We start from the raw sequence: 18,196 nt of genomic DNA on the forward strand, positions 1-18,196 counted from the left end.
TAGCAAGTTTTTGTTTTTGGATATCAACTGTTTTATATTGTATTATTATTAGGTTTGTATTGATTCCTACTGTTGTATATTGCATTATTATCATTTTTGTATTGATTTTTATTATTTCATATGGATATTGTATGGTTTAGGCCTGTGTTTGTAAATGAACCAAAGTAATGTCAAGTTTCCATTTTGTATGTCAAGTCTCCATCTTGTGTCCTCTGCCTGGGCATCCCCCGTATTGCAACTGAATGAATCACGTACCCCTCCCATGTAAATTGGTTCCTGGATGAAGGAGTGTGATGGGGAATGATTGAAATACAATGGTAGCAGGCCTCTACTGAATGGCCTGTAAGGCCTGGGCCATCACCTCGAATTGATTCATCCAGGAACCACAGACCTCACCCAGGAACAGAGACAAGAACCCAGCATTTGAAAGACAAAAGACCCTGCAGAACCAGCAACTCTACCATTGTACCCCACCATTATAGACACCTGAAACTGCATATCCTTGCATGGAGCACAAATGCTGAGTACTCCAGGGGCTGACCTTGCCTGGGCATGCCTCCTGTCACTGCAAACTGACCAGCTAACTGCTTGCAAACTGCTTAGCTTGTTTACTACCCCTGTTTACTGGCTCCTTGGTCACTTGGGAAGGCTCCTTTTATACCTGCTGGGCCTGGACTATCTCTGCCCTCTCATTAGGGCTTCTGTCAGGCACAGGCAGTAATCACCCAGCAATCATTTAGCAAACAACACTCCCAGCTTCTCAGAGCACACCCCAAACACACACAGAGCCCACCAAACAATGCTCAGCAAGCCAAAGGCACAGGCAGCTCTGGATCACTTACCTTCCCTGGGCAGGATCTGGTGCCTGGTGCCTGGCTTCTCTTCCCCTTTTCCCCTCTCTTGCTCCCAGCAAACTGCCTGCAAACTGCTTTCCTTGTCTGCTGTCCCTCTTCACTGGGTCTTAAGGTACTGTAAGATTCAGTGACCTTAAACTTTCCATTTCATTCAGACCTTGCTCAGCTATTTCTATATAGCATAGCATTGTGCCTAGTAGACATACTCTAGGTCTCTTTCAGAATCTAGATCTTGGAATAGAGGAGTATTTTCATTTTTTGTTTATTACATTGCCTGCACATAAATAACAGGCAACTGTAAATTGTACAGCTATTAATTCTGTCATGGGGTCCTTGTAGATATGATAAGCCACAAGAATTAAATTCAAACATTTCCTCTACTCCCTAATTTAAACCGTGTCTGTTTTTATTATAACAGAAGGATCTAATTCTTGTATTTTTCCTCTCTCCTCCCACCTCTCTTCTTTTGACCCTCCACTTCTTTAGCACTTTTTCTTGTTCATTCAATCTGCTTCTGAAGTAGCAAGATTTAAATTCTTACCAGCATTGGCTCATTAGTAGTATCTGTGAAGTGATACCACATAAAAGTAATCAATTATCAGAATCCATATTTATCCAAATATCTTTATTCAGTCTAACTTACCATATATTAAGAGTTTTCCTGGAGTAAAGGCTAAAAGATTGCAGTTAATTACCATAATATTATAAATTGTTTAGACATGTGTGAACTTGCAATCTGGACTTTACAGCTTCCTCTTGCTCTGATTAGAAGACCCTGATAACATGAATGAACTAGCAGGATTTGCTGGTGAATAGAGATTAACAAAAGCACTCCCATTACTAGGCTTACCATATTTCCAGGTCCAAAAAAGAGGACACCTGTCACGGGTGGGGGAATGAGGGGAGAGGCGGGGAGCAGGGGGAATATGATGGGGGGGGGGCAGTGACATTCCCAGTGCCATGCCCTGCCCATTCTGTTGCCCCTCACTGACAAGCCACCCCCTCCCCGCCCAGGCCTCTGGTTGCCCCTCACTCTGGACCCACTGACCCCAGCCCTGCCAGTGCTCCTGCCTCCCCACTCCCTGCTGGTGCCCCTCACTTCTGACCTGCAGCCTCCTGGCGCTGCCAGTGCCCTGCATACCCAACCCACAGTCACCCATCCTGTCCCCCATGCCCCTCACTTCTGACCTGCAGCCCCTTGACATTGCCAGTGCACTGCACACCCAACCCACAGTCACCCATTGTGTCCCCTGTGCCCTTCACTCATGATCTGCAGCCCCCTCTCAGCCCTAGTTGTGCCTTTTACCCCCCTCCCACCTGCAGCCCCTGCCCCCCAACTCTGCTGGTGTCCCACACTCTGGACCCACAGCCTCTGCTCCCCTATCCTGCTGGTGCCCCTCACTCCTGACTCACAGACCCCTTCCTCCCCCAGCCCTGCTGGCCAAGCAGCTCCCGCACATGCAGGCTCACTCTCTCTCTCCCTCTCTCTTACCTGGGAGCTTGCCGGAGCCTGTGTGGGGAGCATATGACCCCCAACAGCCAGTCATGTTGCATACTGCTCCCAGCCCCTAGCAGTTAGCCCAGGAGAGCAGAAAACCCGGACCCTTGCTCTTATTTTAAAAACCAACCTGATCACAACACAGAGGTCCAAAAAAGAGGACATGTCCAGGAAAACCCAGACATACGATAACCCTAAGAACAGATTCTGTTCTCTACAGGATAACAAACTTCTAAGCTAGCAAAACTCTGTTTGAAATTTTTAATTGCTTCCTGTTAGTTTCAGTCATCATCTAAATTTTGGGAGAAAATAACGGGCACCTATACATGTGTTCCAACACATTCTAATTAGAATGCTCTAGCATTGTTGCAGTGTCACAAATATAAGCCCCTGCAGGTTTAAAAATGGGTCTCTGTAACTAAAGATCATTGAATGAGCTTTAGTTGAACCATCCTACAGCCATTTTTAAATGCTCAAGGGCTTAATACATGTAATACTTTAGCATTTTAATTAGCGTAGCTCTCCAGGAACCACTCTAATTAAAACAGCCCGAGAATGTATATACACACCCAATAGCTCTAAGTCCTTAAGACTACTTGAAACTGGAAAGCCACTGGAAGTCAATGGAGCCTACTGACTTTTCCATTAGACATGTTATACTAATATAAAACACTGCTTAAAACTGGGAAATCACTTTACTTCCATCTAAGCTATGAATTTACTATTCCTACTTATTCTCCTACTTTCTTCAGATGAATGCACCCACATACACAAATACTCCCTCCCTTACTCCTCAAAAACCTGTAAATCTACAAGAGTCTTAACTCTAGTTTAATATTTTTACAAGGCATCACCCATATCTTTGCATATGTATATTATATGTTCATTATGTATCTATATTGTCTGTATTCACAATATTGAGCATGATCAAAGTGCAGCTAGAAACAGAGTTGCCTGAGTATAGTGTAAGAATAATTTTATTATCCCCTTGGGTGAGTAAGTACTCCCATTATAGGAATAGGATCACCATACAGAGGCGTGCAGACACATCCCTTTTCCTATAATGTCCCTATTTCTATTTTTAAAACTTACACACTCAAAGGGGGCAACAGAATCACTCCTATACTTTAAACAAATAACTCACAATTGGCCCTAATTACACTTTGATAATTTACTAGGTGACATTACAGTTCCGCCTTATCTGCTCATGACATTTAGCTTCAGAAGTGATTTATTACTCCTCTTCTCATATATTCCAATAAATGCCATACCAGAAATCAAGCATCATCCAATTTATCCTTAGCTATATGAAATACATATCCTCATTACTTGCCATAGTTATATAATCTCATGCAGTAATTGTTTTTAATCCTAATAAAAATGAACAGTGATACGTTGTCTAAAAAGCAAAGTCACAAAGGGCCTTTTTACATATAATTACAATTTTGGATCCTTATTTAATTACATTTTCATGATTCTTTGACTGAGTGATATTATACATTTCTGTATTCTGTTTTAGCACACAGGATGCAGGAAAGACTTTGCAACTATTGCTCACTGATCTTCATTGATATACCATATCCACCAAGAAAGAGGACTAAACTGTCAAAAAGCATGCTCAAAGAAAAAGAACTCTTGGCATTTATTACATCAGACGAATTAAGCAGGTGCATATCTAACTTCGGCCATATTTGGGAAAGGACAACTGCGTTCTTCATTCACATGCCTTCATCTTATGTTCAACTAAATCTGGAGACTTAATATTTATCATCACAAAGTATAAAGCCAAATGTCCTCTTTTCAGGAGCACCAAAGATTAACAGATTAGAATGTTTTCCACATGTCCATTTTATTGTCAAGAGAATATTAAAGAAGTTTTCCAGCTTCCGCAGCTCAGCCAGATGTCAATGGATCCCACAGTGAAGCAAAATTGGCAGAGTAGCCTTCTCATGACCCCAGCATTGTTTTATCAAGGATCAGTTTAAAAGTATAAAGGGCCATTTCTTGCTGAGATCTGTAATGTTTTTCAGCCCTTTCCCCCTGCAATTACACAAAAGTGCTGACTTTGTTGAACTACTGATATGCAGTAGTATTTCTTATTACTCCTCTCACACAGTGCTGTAATTGCTGTTTGTGTTGGCACAAGAAAAGTACCAGGTCTTGTTTCCACTGTACATTTCCGGACTCTGGTTTCAGTAACATCAGTGTAGGATATTGTACTGGGCATATGTTTTGTTGTGTAAACATTAACTGGTAATTTACCCTGTCAATCTCCACAGTATGGCCTCTAATTACCAGAGCTTGAGAGACTTCAGATGGACAATTTCTAAAATATTTTCAATAGTTACATTGATTGATTTTTTTACACTGATACTTTGTGCTGTTAAAATTGTGTGAAAAATTGTAGGCTTCATGAATACATCTGGAAACCCAGATGTATTCATGAAGCCTACATGTATTTATGATAAAACACATCATTCTTTAGAGAAACTGTAGACAAGCTTTCTTTTTGCTAATCAAAAAAGAGAATATTGCAACAGACACCATATTCTGTTGAAATACTGGCAAACTTGCAACAATATACTTTAGGTGTATATACCGATTTTTTTAATATTTGATTCTTTTCTGCAATATGCTATATCTTGAATTATTCTATCAATAACTAAATAGATAAAGGGCACATATTAACTAGTTAAGTCCCTGATTTTACAAGCTTACATCTACGTATGGTTGGGACTGTTTATATTATCATGTAGGACCAGGGAGTTTTTGGTAGAAAAGATACAGGCTCAACAGTAAAGACTAAAAAGAAAAGGGTATACTTACTTGCCTTCTGTGGAAAATGTACTTTTTATTTATTCCTCTATGTGCCTTTTTGGTAGGAAGATAAAATATTCTGTAGTGGGCTAAAATAGCATGATTACCTCCAATTGCTGAATCTCAGGGTGGGGTTACACAGTTAATAATGGCAGTCATTTCTGATCTAAGAGGATGTGTGCTCAAGGAGCGCTCTGGATAGCAAATGAACCCTAATTTTCATCTTGATGTATTAAACCTCTTAAGAAAACTGTTATGGATATCCAGCTTTTTTAGTTTTTAGCCATAACAAAATCAAACTTGCAATCTTCATCATAGGTAGTAGAGTCTCTCTCCAAATATCTGATCCTCTGCTGCTTAATTAAGTGGCATCAAGGTAGATCAAATACTTAATTTACTACCTAAAATATTTTTCTTGCTACTTCAAAAATAAAAATCCTTTTCCTTTAGAAATGGGAGACGCAAATTGTTCTGCCAAGGTATCTGCCCAGCAACAGACCCAGAACACTACTTTTATTCAAATTTTATTTTTTCCAAGGTTCATTTCATTTACTGACATTCCTTGCTTTTGGTATACATCCCTATTGTTCTGTCCTGCTAACTCTGCTCCATTCTGTTCATTTGATTTCATCTTAGGGGCAGAAAAGATATTATAACAAATCAGTCTACTAGCTCTACCAACTGTTTTTACTGTAGCCGTGCTTGCTTTTCTTCTCAGACCTGAGAAAGAATGGCTTGCATTCAAAAGCTTGTCTACGTCTATCCGAGCTACACAGTTGATCCAATAAAAGATATCACCCAAAGAAATACTTGCTTTTTTCAAAGAACCAGCATCATTTTTAACCCATTGCCTTAAAAAGAAATTGTAAAGGGATTAGATAGAAACATTGTTCTTGTTATGCTTCTATATCCTGGAGCGAGGATTCAGGACGTGAAGGGGATGCTCCAGACCATAATCCAGCCCACCGATTATTACCCTATGGTCCTAGTCCATGTGGGCACTAACGATGCGGCCAGGAGGAGCCCTGATCACCTGATGGAGGACTACCACACTCTAGGGTGCATGCTGAAGGAGATGGGTGAATAGGTGGTTTTCTCTTCTATCCTGCCAGTCGGTGGACGAGGCAGACGGCATGAAACGTGCATCGCGGAGACCAACTGGCGGCTGCAGGAATGGTGCTTCGAGGAGGGCTTTGGCTTCCTTAGCCACGACTGGCACATCACGACGAGAGACATGCTGGGATGGGACGGGCTCCACCTTTCCCCTAAAGGTGTGTTCTCTTCTAGGTTGGTGGACCTCCTCCGGCGGGCTTTAAACTAGGCTCGTCAGGGGAAGGGGAAGATGAGGGCGGAGGAAACATCAGACTGCCAGACCAAACAGCACCCACAACTACAGCCCAGCCCAGACCGACGAGTGAAGCAATCAAACAGGTAAGAGGGAGGGGCCAGGGTAACGCTGGGACTAGGGGGTCAGTACACACACCCACAGGAGCCCTCAAATGCTTCTACACAAAAGCTCGTAGTATGGGCAACAAGCAGGAGGAACTCACCCTCCTGCTGGCTGACACCAGCCCGGACATAGTGGGGATTACAGAAACGTGGTGGGATGAAACGCATGATTGGGTGGTCAATGTCAAGGGTGATAGGCTGTACAGGAGGGACAGGACAGGAAAGAGAGGTGGGGGTGTGGCGCTCTACATTAAGGAGGAATACACATCCTCGTTAATTAGCAAGGAGTCAGGGGAGGGGCACTCTGAAGTGCTTTGGGTTAGAGTACAAGGCAGTCGAGGGGAAAGGGACTTAATGGTGGGAGTCTACTACAGACCTCCCAACCAGGGGGAAGAGCTTGACCAGGAATTCTTGGGTCAGCTCACAGAGGTAGTGAAGGCTAAGGATGTGGTAGTCATGAGGGACCTGAACTTCCCGGACATCTGCTGGGAAGAGCAATCAGCCAGGTCTGACCGCTCACGTAGGTTCTTGGCCAGAGTGCAGGACCTCCATCAAACCCAGGAGGTGCACAGCCCCACCAGGGGGGACGCCTTGTTGGACCTAGTGCTGACCACAGGTGATGACCTGGTGAGGGGGGCTGCGGGTGCTCGACCACCTGGGCGACAGCGATCATCGCCTGCTGGAATTCACCATCCAGCACAAGGTGGCAAAGGCGTACAGTAAGGCAGCGGCCCTAGATTTTAGGAGGGTAGACTTCAGCGAGCTAAGGAGGATAGTTGGAGAAGTGCTGAGGTCCCGGAGGGGAGGGGAGCCAGGTGTCCAAGCAGAGTGGTCGCTCCTTAAGGAGACGATCCTTCAAGCCCAAAGGAAGGTAATCCCAATGAGGATCAAAGGGAGCAGGAGAGCACACAAGCCTCCGTGGCTCACCAAAAGCATCCGGGAGTGTCTCCTTGCTAAAAAGGAGGCTTACACCAAATGGAAGGAAGGGGTCATCACCAGGGAGGGCTATTCTGTAGTTGCTCGGGGATGTAGGGGGGTAGTTAGAAAGGCCAAGGCAGAGATGGAGCTGGGGCTAGCTTCCCAGATTAAGGACAATAAGAAGTCCTTTTTTAAATACATTGGGGGTAAAAAGAAGGTCCCGGGTAATGTGGGGCCCTTGCAAGACGCTATGGGAAACTTGGTCGTCACACCAGACAGCAAAGCTAACATGTTAACGATTTCTTTGCCTCCGTCTTCCTAAGTAGAGACCAGAACAGCCACCTCCCTGCTGGGCCCCCCTCGGGCCCCGGGGGAGGCACACCTGGGCCATGGGTTAGCGAGGATTTAGTTAGGGAGCTTCTGGAGAGGTTGGACGTATTCAAGTCAGCCGGTCCAGATGATCTCCACCCTAGAGTTCTAAAGGAACTGGCTGAGGTCATTGCAAGTCCCCTGGCATGGCTTTATGAGCACTCGTGGTGCTCTGGTGTGGTGCCAGAGGACTGGAAGAGGGCCAACATTGTCCCCATCATCAAAAAAGGCAGGAAGGAGGACCCAGGAAACTATAGGTCGGTTAGTCTCACCTCGATCCTAGGCAAGCTGTTCGAGAAAATTATGCTGGCACACATCCAGGAGGGGCCAGCAGGGGACTGCATGCTTAGGGGCAACCAACATGGGTTCATCAATGGCAGGTCCTGTTAGACCAACCTGGTGGCCTTTTACGATCAGATCACCAGATTGTTAGATGCAGGGGTAGCAGTGGATATAATCTTCCTGGACTTCCGGAAGGCTTTTGACACTCTCACCCTGTTCTCATCAAGAAACTGGGGGGCTGTGGTGTAGACACCCACACAGTCACATGGGTCGCCAACTGGCTGGAGGGCCACACCCAGAGGGTGGTAGTGGATGGGTCCTTCTCAACTTGGAAGGACGTGGGCAGTTGGGTTCCACAGGGCTCAGTCCTCGGGCCCACACTGTTCAACATCTTCATCAGCGACTTGGATGAGGGGATAAAAAGCACCCTGTTCAAATTTGCTGATGACACTAAGATGTGGGGGGGACGTGGGCACATTGGAGGGATGCAACAGGCTACAATCAGACCTAGACAGGTTACAAGGGTGGGTGGACAAGAATAGGATGGGCTTCAACACAGACAAGTGCAAGGTGATGCACCTCGGGAGGAACAACCGGCACCATACCTACAGGTTGGGGAACTCCCCTCTTGTCAGCACGGAGGCGGAAAGGGACCTGGGGGTCATCACTGACTCCAAGATGAACATGGGCCGGCAGCGTGGGGATGCAGTCAGGAAGGCCAACCGCACCTTGGCATGCATCCACAGATGCATCTCGAGCAGGTCCAAGGAGGTGATCCTCCCCCTCTATGCGGCACTGGTCAGGCCGCAGCTGCAGTATTGCGTCCAGTTCTGGGTGCCACACTTCAAGAGGGATGTCGACAGCATGGAGAGGGTCCAGAGGGGGGCCACTCGTATGATCAGGGGACAGCAGGGCAGGCCCTATGAGGACAGGCTGCGGGACCTGAACCTGTTCAGCCTCCAAAAGAGCAGGCTGAGCGTGGATCTTGTGGCTTGTTATAAACTAGTCAGGGGGGATCAGCAGGCATTGGGGAAGTCACTGTTTCCCCGAGCACTGCCAGGAGTGACCAGGAATAACAGTCACAAGCTGGCAGAGGATAGGTTTAGGTTAGACATCAGGAGGCGCTACTTCACTGTCAGGGCGGCTAGGGTCTGGAACCAACTTCCAAGAGAAGTGGTGCAGGCTCCTACCCTGGGGGTGTTTAAGAGGAGGTTAGATGAACATCTTGCTGGGGTCATTTGACCCCAGTGTTGTTTCCTGCTATGGCAGGGGGTCGGACTAGATGATCTGCTCAGGTCCCTTCCGACCCTAGAAACTATGAAACTATGTTTAATTTGTTCACTTGAAAACACTTTGTGATAAGACATATAATTGCATTCATTTTCTCATTTTTGTAACTTCCGTGTAACAAGGAATGAAAAACATTTTAAAGAAAGCAGGAAAATATGAGTGTAAAAGGCAAAAGAAAAAATTGGCAGAAATCTCACTGGCAAATATAGTAACTGAAACTACTCCTAACTTATTTCCTTAAGTTGGTTAGAGTTCAAGTTGACAGTGACTCTAACTTTGGGATTATTGTTTGCTTCAGAATTGTACCTACCTTGTTCACAAGAAGATAAAAAAATTCCTATGAACAAAAAACAATTGGCTCTTCCACATGATAGGAACAGTTATGTACAGCACAGAAAGAGAAGTTTCTGTGGTTCTTTGTTTCTGCATCTATTTTTGGCACTTAACTTGATAGTACAGTTTTTCTTTATTTACTCATGTATGAGAAGTTACATGCCCTCCTAGGGAATGTCCTGATGTGCATGCATGTGCAGGGGTGCGTGATGGATAAATAGCTGCGGCATATATTTGTGCTGCAGCTATTTGTCCTCTGGCACACTCTAGCACATGGCAAAGTGGTCTGGGTGAGGTGAGGGAGGTTGGGGCCAGTACCTGTGCAGGTCCCAGCAGCCTTACCTGGGGTCCTGGGGACCTCCCAGGGCAGCAGCAGTACTGAACAAGTCACTAGGAGCCTAACCAGAAGCCAGAACATGGCTCTGGTCAGCCAGGCTTCTTTGCTGGCAGTGCACACTGTTGCTGTGTGTGTCACATCACTTTTTTTTTTACATTGTGATCTCCTAGTGTAAAAAAAAAAAAACCCAAAAACCCACTGTTAATCAAATCAGCAGTATGGTGAATGGTTGCACGTGTGCCACATGTGGTTTGTGGTGCCATGCGCATTGGGATGTGCCCCTAAGGTACACTATGGCAGTATCTAAGCTAGTTGTAATAGTTCTAAAACAGATACTAGAACAGTGCAGTCATAGTAGCATAGAGCTCAGTGCAGGGTGTTTTACCCAGCAGAATCATAGCAAATTTACTCACAGAGGCAGGATTAGCTCCATGCTACTTCTGTTAGACCAGGGACTGGTGGGCTGGATCAGGCCAGTAGCAGACTCCATTTCCCAGCAGCCCCTACCCACATTGAGGCAGATGGTGTCCATGGATCCCAGGATTTCCATGAATTCCTAGGATCAGTGGGGCTGTGACAATGCGGGGCCAGGGTTTCCATAGAGACTGGCCCAGCAGCACTGGCAGGGCACATGGCTGGGCAGGGAGCTGTTCCAGGACTGGAATCTTACAGTGGTGACACAATGGTCTGGAGCCAGGGCAGAGCTGCAATCCAGTGTCTGCACACCGCAGGCAGGGGCCTGCAGGCAGCGCATCACAGCTCTGCCCTAGCTCTCAACTACACTGTCACTACCACGAGATTCTAGCCCCCGCCCCGAGCTGCTCCCTGCCTAGACGCACACCCCACCGGAGTTGCTGGGGCTGGTCTCCATGGAAACCCTGGCTTTGCGCTGTCATGGTTTCACTATTCCTGGGGTGTCCATGGAAACCAGCTGCAGCAACACAGGCAGTGGCTACTGGGAAATAGAGTGCAGCTGCTGGCCACATCTGCCATTTTGCCCACCCCTATATTAGACTGTGTCTATCTTGCTTGCACAGAGCTAGGTCAAGTTCTACAATGAGAAATAACCCCTCTTCTCTTTCCATTTACTTCTGGATCACAGTTTTGTACACAGTGAACTGGTTCTCTCTGTAGGACCATGACATCCTCCTTAAGTAACTACGTGGGGAATGGGTTCTGTACCCTTCAACACACCTATCTGAAGAGGTGTGCAAAGGTGAAGTGAGTGTAATCTTGTAAACAGTTCTACCAGCAACCAATTGGCAGTAATTTCCCAAGAGTTTTGCTACTGAGTCACAGTTACAAATTTCCAGGACTGTTCCTAGGATGATTCCATTCTATTGACCCTAACGTGGGGCTAAAAGGCAGGTTGAAAGTGAAAGTAAGTTTCCAGATATAACATACATTAAATGTAACCACAGCCAAAATCAATTAAAAGCAATCACTGTTTTTAATTATGAAATATTGTCCCAGCTTTCCCTCTCTAATTTTATTATTAAACAACATTTAAAAGGCTGTGAAAAGAACAAAGAAAACAAAGACAACCATCTCAGCAAAGCAGACATGTAAGTGCACATGTATAAAGCAATGTATTCATTCATTTGGATGTATTTAGAGGTTCCACAGCTACAGCCTGATGAAAGCACACAGTGTTTTTTTACTACAAAGAATATTTTTTAAAATTCCTCAGGAAACTGGTATAGAAATAATTGCTTTTTAAAATACTGTGAAGAAGATATTCAATAAGGGCCCAAGAAATTAAGCGAAGAATTCAACTTGAGGGTGGAAGAAAACTTTCCATAAAGGCAGTGAAAAACAGCTCTTTTCTCATCAGATTAAGAAAATATTATCTTATAATAACATACCACATAGGCTCATAAGAAATTAGGGCTGGATCATATGAGATGATTTAGTCCAGCCCCCTGCTTAAAACAGGATCATCCCTGACTAAACATTTCAGATATTAAGGTTGTTTATTTCTAGAAATGGAGAAGCCATCTGCCTTGGTAAAGTAACTTGATTAACAAATCGACCTGAGGTAAGGTAAAAGGTGATCCTAAAGTAAATTATCTACTCTGTGGTAACTGCCAGGTGTTCATTCTTATCCCTTGATACGTACAAAGTCACTTGTCCTAAGGGAAAGTGGGGCACTTATCAAACCATAAGTTTACACTCTAGTGTTGCTTATGGCAGTCTGCTCAACAAACATATTCGTCTTGAAAGGCTCCCATGCGTTACAGTCTGCGAACTGGCCACATGTTCAGTTAAAGTTGTGATAGGAACCAACCACAAAATTATTACACAAAAAGTATTTTGTGTGATAACTTATTGGCTTATTCCTTATTTTATCATACCATTAACTGAATGAACTTGTGGCCAGACCAGTCCCTAAAATGTGATTAACCAAATAACCATGCCTTAAGTTTGTAATGTCAGGGTGCTGAATCTCTGTTATGGTTAAAATAAACATAGACTCGATTATTATTATTTATTATTTAGGGGTACATTTTGCAGGAATCCTTTGCGTAAGCTATATGAAGGTATCTGGAAATATAAATCCAAAATTTACATCAGATTTCTGGTATATTTGAACGAGAAATTGTTACCTTCATATTTCTTTTTAAAAGATGCAATTAGAACACAATTATAGCAAGTACTATTAGTAAAGCCTATTATTAAGGTTGTCTGACATATTATTTTATGATCCTGTTTTCAGTTGCTTCCCATTTTGCCAAATTTTGTATGTTGAATGTTTTTGAAAAGTGGCCCAAACAGTTCAGGGTTCATTTTAATACCAGAAGGACCCATTAGATCAGCTAGTCTGATCTCAGAAGACAGCGGGACTGGCTGAGAAGTGAGTTTGCAATTGCAAGCAGAATGATGTGAAGCTGTAGGGGCCAAGAGCCAATGCAGAAGGAAGAGTATCCAGGAAGACAAGCTGGGACTAAATGGGCAGAACGAGAGAGGAGCTCTGGAATGAATCGGGATTTTCAGAGTGTTATTGCTTACAGAACCCTTGTTTCATTTGTTGCAAAAGTTAGAAGATATACTGTGAATGAGGGAAGGGGCTGTAGAAAGTGAAAGGATAGTCTCATGGTTAAGCCAGTTGAAGACTGTCCCAGAGAACAAGATTCTGCATCATAAGAAATCAGCACTCTTATGCACTTCTCAGCAAGTAAAGACACCTTTTATGGCTAGTTATTAATTATGCACGCCTCACTTTTTGGGTGCCTAAATTGATAATCTGTGATTTTATTTACAGGCACAGAAGTGAAAGTTGTTACAAAATAAATGATTATAGGGTCTACTTGTGCTGCATGACTACAGCAGCCATGTCACCAAACTACCAAATCTCAGCCCATCTAATATTTTTTTACCTGTATAGCACCAAATCAAAGCACAAAGGGAGAATGGTTTATTGAAAAGATGGTACTACCTTCTCCATCCCTTTTGTTTATTCTATAAAACTGGTTTTTTAATGTTCTATTTTGCCACCTTTTGTAAGTACTAAATGATTATTTTAAAATGGATGTATCATTTTAAGCTATTTTTATACTAATTTGATTCTATAAACACCTGAGAAAATTTTAAGACAATCTTCTTACTTTTTCAGCATTTGGAAGTAATTTGTTTCTAGTCCAAAAAAATGAATGTCTGTCTCCAACAGAAAGAGCTGGATTACTGCCAGTCCAATTCAGAACTGGATGGTGCTGACTCTTAATCATTTAAAAAGTCAAGTTAAACAAGGCACAGTTAGGATGATAAAAGGGGGTCTGTAAAAAAAGCCATTGCTGTGGTCATGAGGGAAACAATGACTAGGAAAACAACAGTGGAAAAGAGAAACTTTACCAAAATGCCATGCAAAATACAGTTGGGAGGATAAATGCTTGGTAAGATTCCCCTACCTCCTGGGGAGTTGCCAGCATCCCATCTGACTTACATACATGCTGAAGAAGTAATGCAAAATGGGATTGAAAGTGGGTCACAAGGGAGTTGAAGAAGCAGAGAACACGGTATTCAGTACAGCATGTTGCCTTCAAAGTGAATAGAATCTGCTGGTAAAATGTACATAAATTATCCTTAGGACTCTGCTGAGGAGCTCACAAAATTCAGATAGAAATGGTGCAGCCATGGTCTTTACCAGCAAATCTCCAAGCCTGCTGCTGATATTAGGCCAAAAAGGGGAGAAGCCAGGAATCTTGGAGATGGACTGACCAGAGTTCATTGGATCATTCTCTTATCATCCCATAAATATCGATTCTTATTCCTTCTCAAAAGCAACACTTCCACATGTGTTTGTCAAGGACAACGAAAAATCAAAAGTAAATCTGCTTGGGAGTGAAATATCATTTGAAGTAAGTTGTCTCTCTGTGCATGTTGTAAAATGGTAGTGTTAATGATACGGTAGCTGCAAAGTTTCAGGAATTATGTGAGAGGCAAGAGTGCCTCAGAGTGCTATCTTTTATAGCATAGTTAGGATAGAGTTAGCTTTCAAATGCAAGCTTTCAAATGCAAGACATTCTTCAACAGGTCTGAACCATAAAAGCCAGCACAGACCTGACAAAGAATGTCTTGCATACCAAAGCTTAGCTAAATTTACTTGGTACAATAAAAGATATCACCCTAAGAAATGCTTGCCTGTCATTTGTTTTAAAATGGGAAGATGTAAATAGAAGCATCTGCTAGTAAACAGAAGCTTCTTTTAGTGAAAGCAGTAGTTCTTAATGATTCCTTATAAATTAGCTGAGGGCCAGCCAAGGCAAAATTACCTGCCTGGTATGGTGATGTAGAACAAGAGCAGAAAATTGTAAATGAAGTTGGAATCAACCTATGACTAGGGAGCGAGTGCTTAGTTCGAAATGCTGAGAAGCAGCTGCTCTGATTAGAAAACTCCACAAAAAATACTGGACTACAGAAAATCCATCACTGAAACATTAAATACTAACTAGATGGCAATAAACACCTTTAGAATATACAGTGAAAAACCAGTAGATATTTTATATGGCTTTGAGGATGTTGCAGTAAAAAATAATTCCAAATAGAAAACAATTAAAATGAATATGGAGGAAATGAATAAAGAAATAGAGAAACAGGTGTATGGTCAACAAGCCAAATGTATATCTTTTATGAATCCTATTAAAAGCAATGAAGCAGTGAATTGAAAGAAGTGAAGCTACTTAAGGGATGTATTTGACCTTAGGACTTCAAGGCCCCTAAACATTGTAGATTTGCTCTCCCTACTTGTTATACTGGGTTTATTCTTTTTGTATTAACTATAGAAACTATAGATATATCTAAGTATTTATATGAGAAATTCTGGAATAAAAATAAAACAATTATTGAGAAGGACAACTACAGGCTACCGTATTTACCTGAAACCAAGACAACCCTTAATTTAAGCTGCTCCTCAGTAATTACATTCTATATATGGAACTGTATAAATTTGTTATAAATTTCCAGGCATAGAATTTAATTATAGAGGGTCATCTGGCATCCTTGCCCCCAGTGCTACAATGGGGAAAGCACTGTCGGGGGAAGGTGGTTGGGGAGGGCAGGCAGCTTAAAAGAGACCCCTTGTTCTCTACTCCCCGCTACCACTTTTTCCTCCTGTAGCCTGCCCAACTCCTCGCTGCTTGCACCTCCTGCCACTTACCCCTACCACCTGTGCTCCCTACTGCTCCCCACAGCCTCTGACCCTTCCTCCCTGTTTCCCACAGCTCCTGCCCTCCCCCCCTTCCCATCAGAATTAGCTCTGGATCCATTATCTCCTGGGTCACAGAACATGTGGAAATGTGCCCCTGCCCAGCCATACATCAGCATCTCTAGGTTCAGAGCTGTGCTACTGATGATTGGCCAGGCAGGAGATAGAGTTTCCTTGTCCTCTGTGCCCAGAAACGAATTGAGCCAAAGGCTCACCTAAAGGCTCACCTAAAGTAAGCATTAGGGCGGATGGTGGGAAGGGAGGGAAGAGAGCAGAGGCTGAAGCAGGCAAGCAGCTGTGCTCAGTCTGTGAGCTAGAGTCAGTCGTAGTAGCCACCTGCTCCTCACCTCCACCTTGTATCCAAATCCAAGACAAAGGACTTTTTTCCTTATGCAGAAAGGGAAGGGGAGGGGACCTTGCAATGGACTTGGGTAAATACAGTAAGTTCCTTAAAACCAGCTCTAGGGAGTAGAATAGGAATATCAGTATATTCCTTAACTGCTGCAGAATCTCTTTATACAAATACAGCCAAGTTAGGCTGAAGTTAGACAGAGGCAGTGCAGGGTGGCAACTTAAAGAATGGATATTATGAATGCTGTATGTGTAATGTATTGAAACTGCTGTAGACTGGAGATTGATTAGCTCTGAAATTGCTGGGATGTTAAGGCTCTGAGAAACAATCATCAAATTAGAGAGGGTGGGTAAAAGAAAAATGATTTACTGATTATTTGTCAAGTACTAATCATTTATGAGGCCCAAAACAAAGCTCTTTGGGGTAGAGATGTCCTCTTCCTATGGATATACATAGTACAGCCTGAGTCTCAGTTTAGGGTTTTTGGGTGACACATTAGCACAAATAAATCAAGTCCCTGTCCTGAATTGAACACAGTTTAAAGCCTTGAATCTAAGCGCCTAGTGTTAAGGTTAAATTTGTCATTATAGCATTAAGAAATATATGCATGTATTACAATTTTACTGGTAGATTGTGAAGTATGATGGTAAAATCAGAGTGCCTTCAGCCCTTGAGAAGTCTTGCTAATACACAGCCAGCTGTGGCTTATTGCAATAGTCATATAACTTCTTCATTTTACATTTTTTGTAGAGGTAAAAGACAGGTTTTTATTTTTCTTATAGAGTTTCTTGAGGATTTAGGCAATACACCATATTTTTCCATCATAAATGGCAGTTCCTAGGGCAAAGAAAATAAAAGGGTAAAAGTTAAAAACATCTCTTCGCTCTTAAATATGAATGCCTGTGTTTTTCCATATTTCTACAATTATGTTTTCCTCATTGCATGACTGCAGCTTTCTTCATTTGTTAATGTAGCTGCTTGATTAAGTATGACTAGGTCTCATGGTGCAAGTGGTGTTCTGGCTTTCCAGACCACACCCCTGCTTTTTGTTTTCAGCACTGCAACCCTGTAATCTTTAGATTTTTCTTCATTTCACAGTACATCTCCCATTTCTCCCCCGACTAGTCTTTTCACTCAGATTTCAGTCTCTTGGATATAGTCTTCATTTGTCTTTGATTTCCGAACTCCTGGTCTTAAGCAATCTTAAGGATTCTTCTCCTCCCTGATGTTACTTATTTCCTTAGCTCAAGTTTCTAAGACATATTGACTCCAAGTGTCATTCTCTATGGTTTTATATAATTGCTGTAAATCAGGAAATAATAATTACAAACAAAAAAACCCTGTTTCCACTATATTATCTGTGAAATGCTATTGGCATGTTAATTACCCCTATAGTCAACAGGGAAAAATTTAATTAAAGGTATATATTCTATACTGATAAGGTATTTGCGGCTCATTATTAAAAGCAATTTCAGATTTAGGCAGGGTCTTAAACAGCACTTCTGGCAGATTATTTCCGGGGAAAAAAAGACTGAGAAATGAAAATGTAGGAGTGAGATACTTTTTAAATGTTAGGCATTTTACACTGAATAATCTTTTGCCATTCTTAAAATGGCATATGTTCCTAGTCTTATGTTTTCACTCCAAAGTTTGCTTAGTTTTGCATATTTTAAACTATTAGCCATCCATATGCTTAAACATCTGACTGTAATAGAAACCCTCATTTCTCATTATGGTGTATTTTTCACATTTTAATATTTGAAAAAAATTAGAAAACTCGCCATTAATATCAGCATTAATGGTATTGTAAATCATTTAGTTTAAGTAATAAAACCTGAGCTCCACAGACTGGGCCCTCCATTACCCTGCTGGTATGCTCTTTCCAGCTTGAAAAAAAAATCCATTTTACAGCTTCCATTTGTTTCCTGCCATTTAGCCAACTTTCCACTTATTACACATCTCCACTCCTTAATATGAACTTCCAGTACTGAACACT

General features: G+C 42.7%; 1 protein-coding gene across 12 annotated transcripts in view; it reads right to left on the minus strand.

Moving 5' to 3' along the window:
- The window catches only part of HMGCLL1 (3-hydroxy-3-methylglutaryl-CoA lyase like 1), a 157,534-nt gene that overhangs the window by 23,741 nt on the left and 115,597 nt on the right, over positions 1 to 18,196 (minus strand). For 2 of the 12 annotated variants that reach the window (XM_090034036.1, XM_090034126.1), the window contains one exon: positions 11,212 to 17,037. The exons of the other annotated variants lie outside the window; for them this stretch is intronic. In XM_090034036.1, coding sequence (XP_089890162.1) covers positions 16,936 to 17,037 — 102 coding nt within the window. In that variant the 3' untranslated portion in view covers positions 11,212 to 16,935. Of the gene's footprint in view, positions 1 to 11,211; positions 17,038 to 18,196 lie in introns of those variants that run through there. 12 annotated transcript variants of the gene reach the window in all.

Source organism: Crocodylus siamensis, chromosome 1, assembly GCF_052110815.1.
Source record: "Crocodylus siamensis isolate JL-2025a chromosome 1, ASM5211081v1, whole genome shotgun sequence".
Taxonomy (NCBI): domain Eukaryota; kingdom Metazoa; phylum Chordata; order Crocodylia; family Crocodylidae; genus Crocodylus; species Crocodylus siamensis.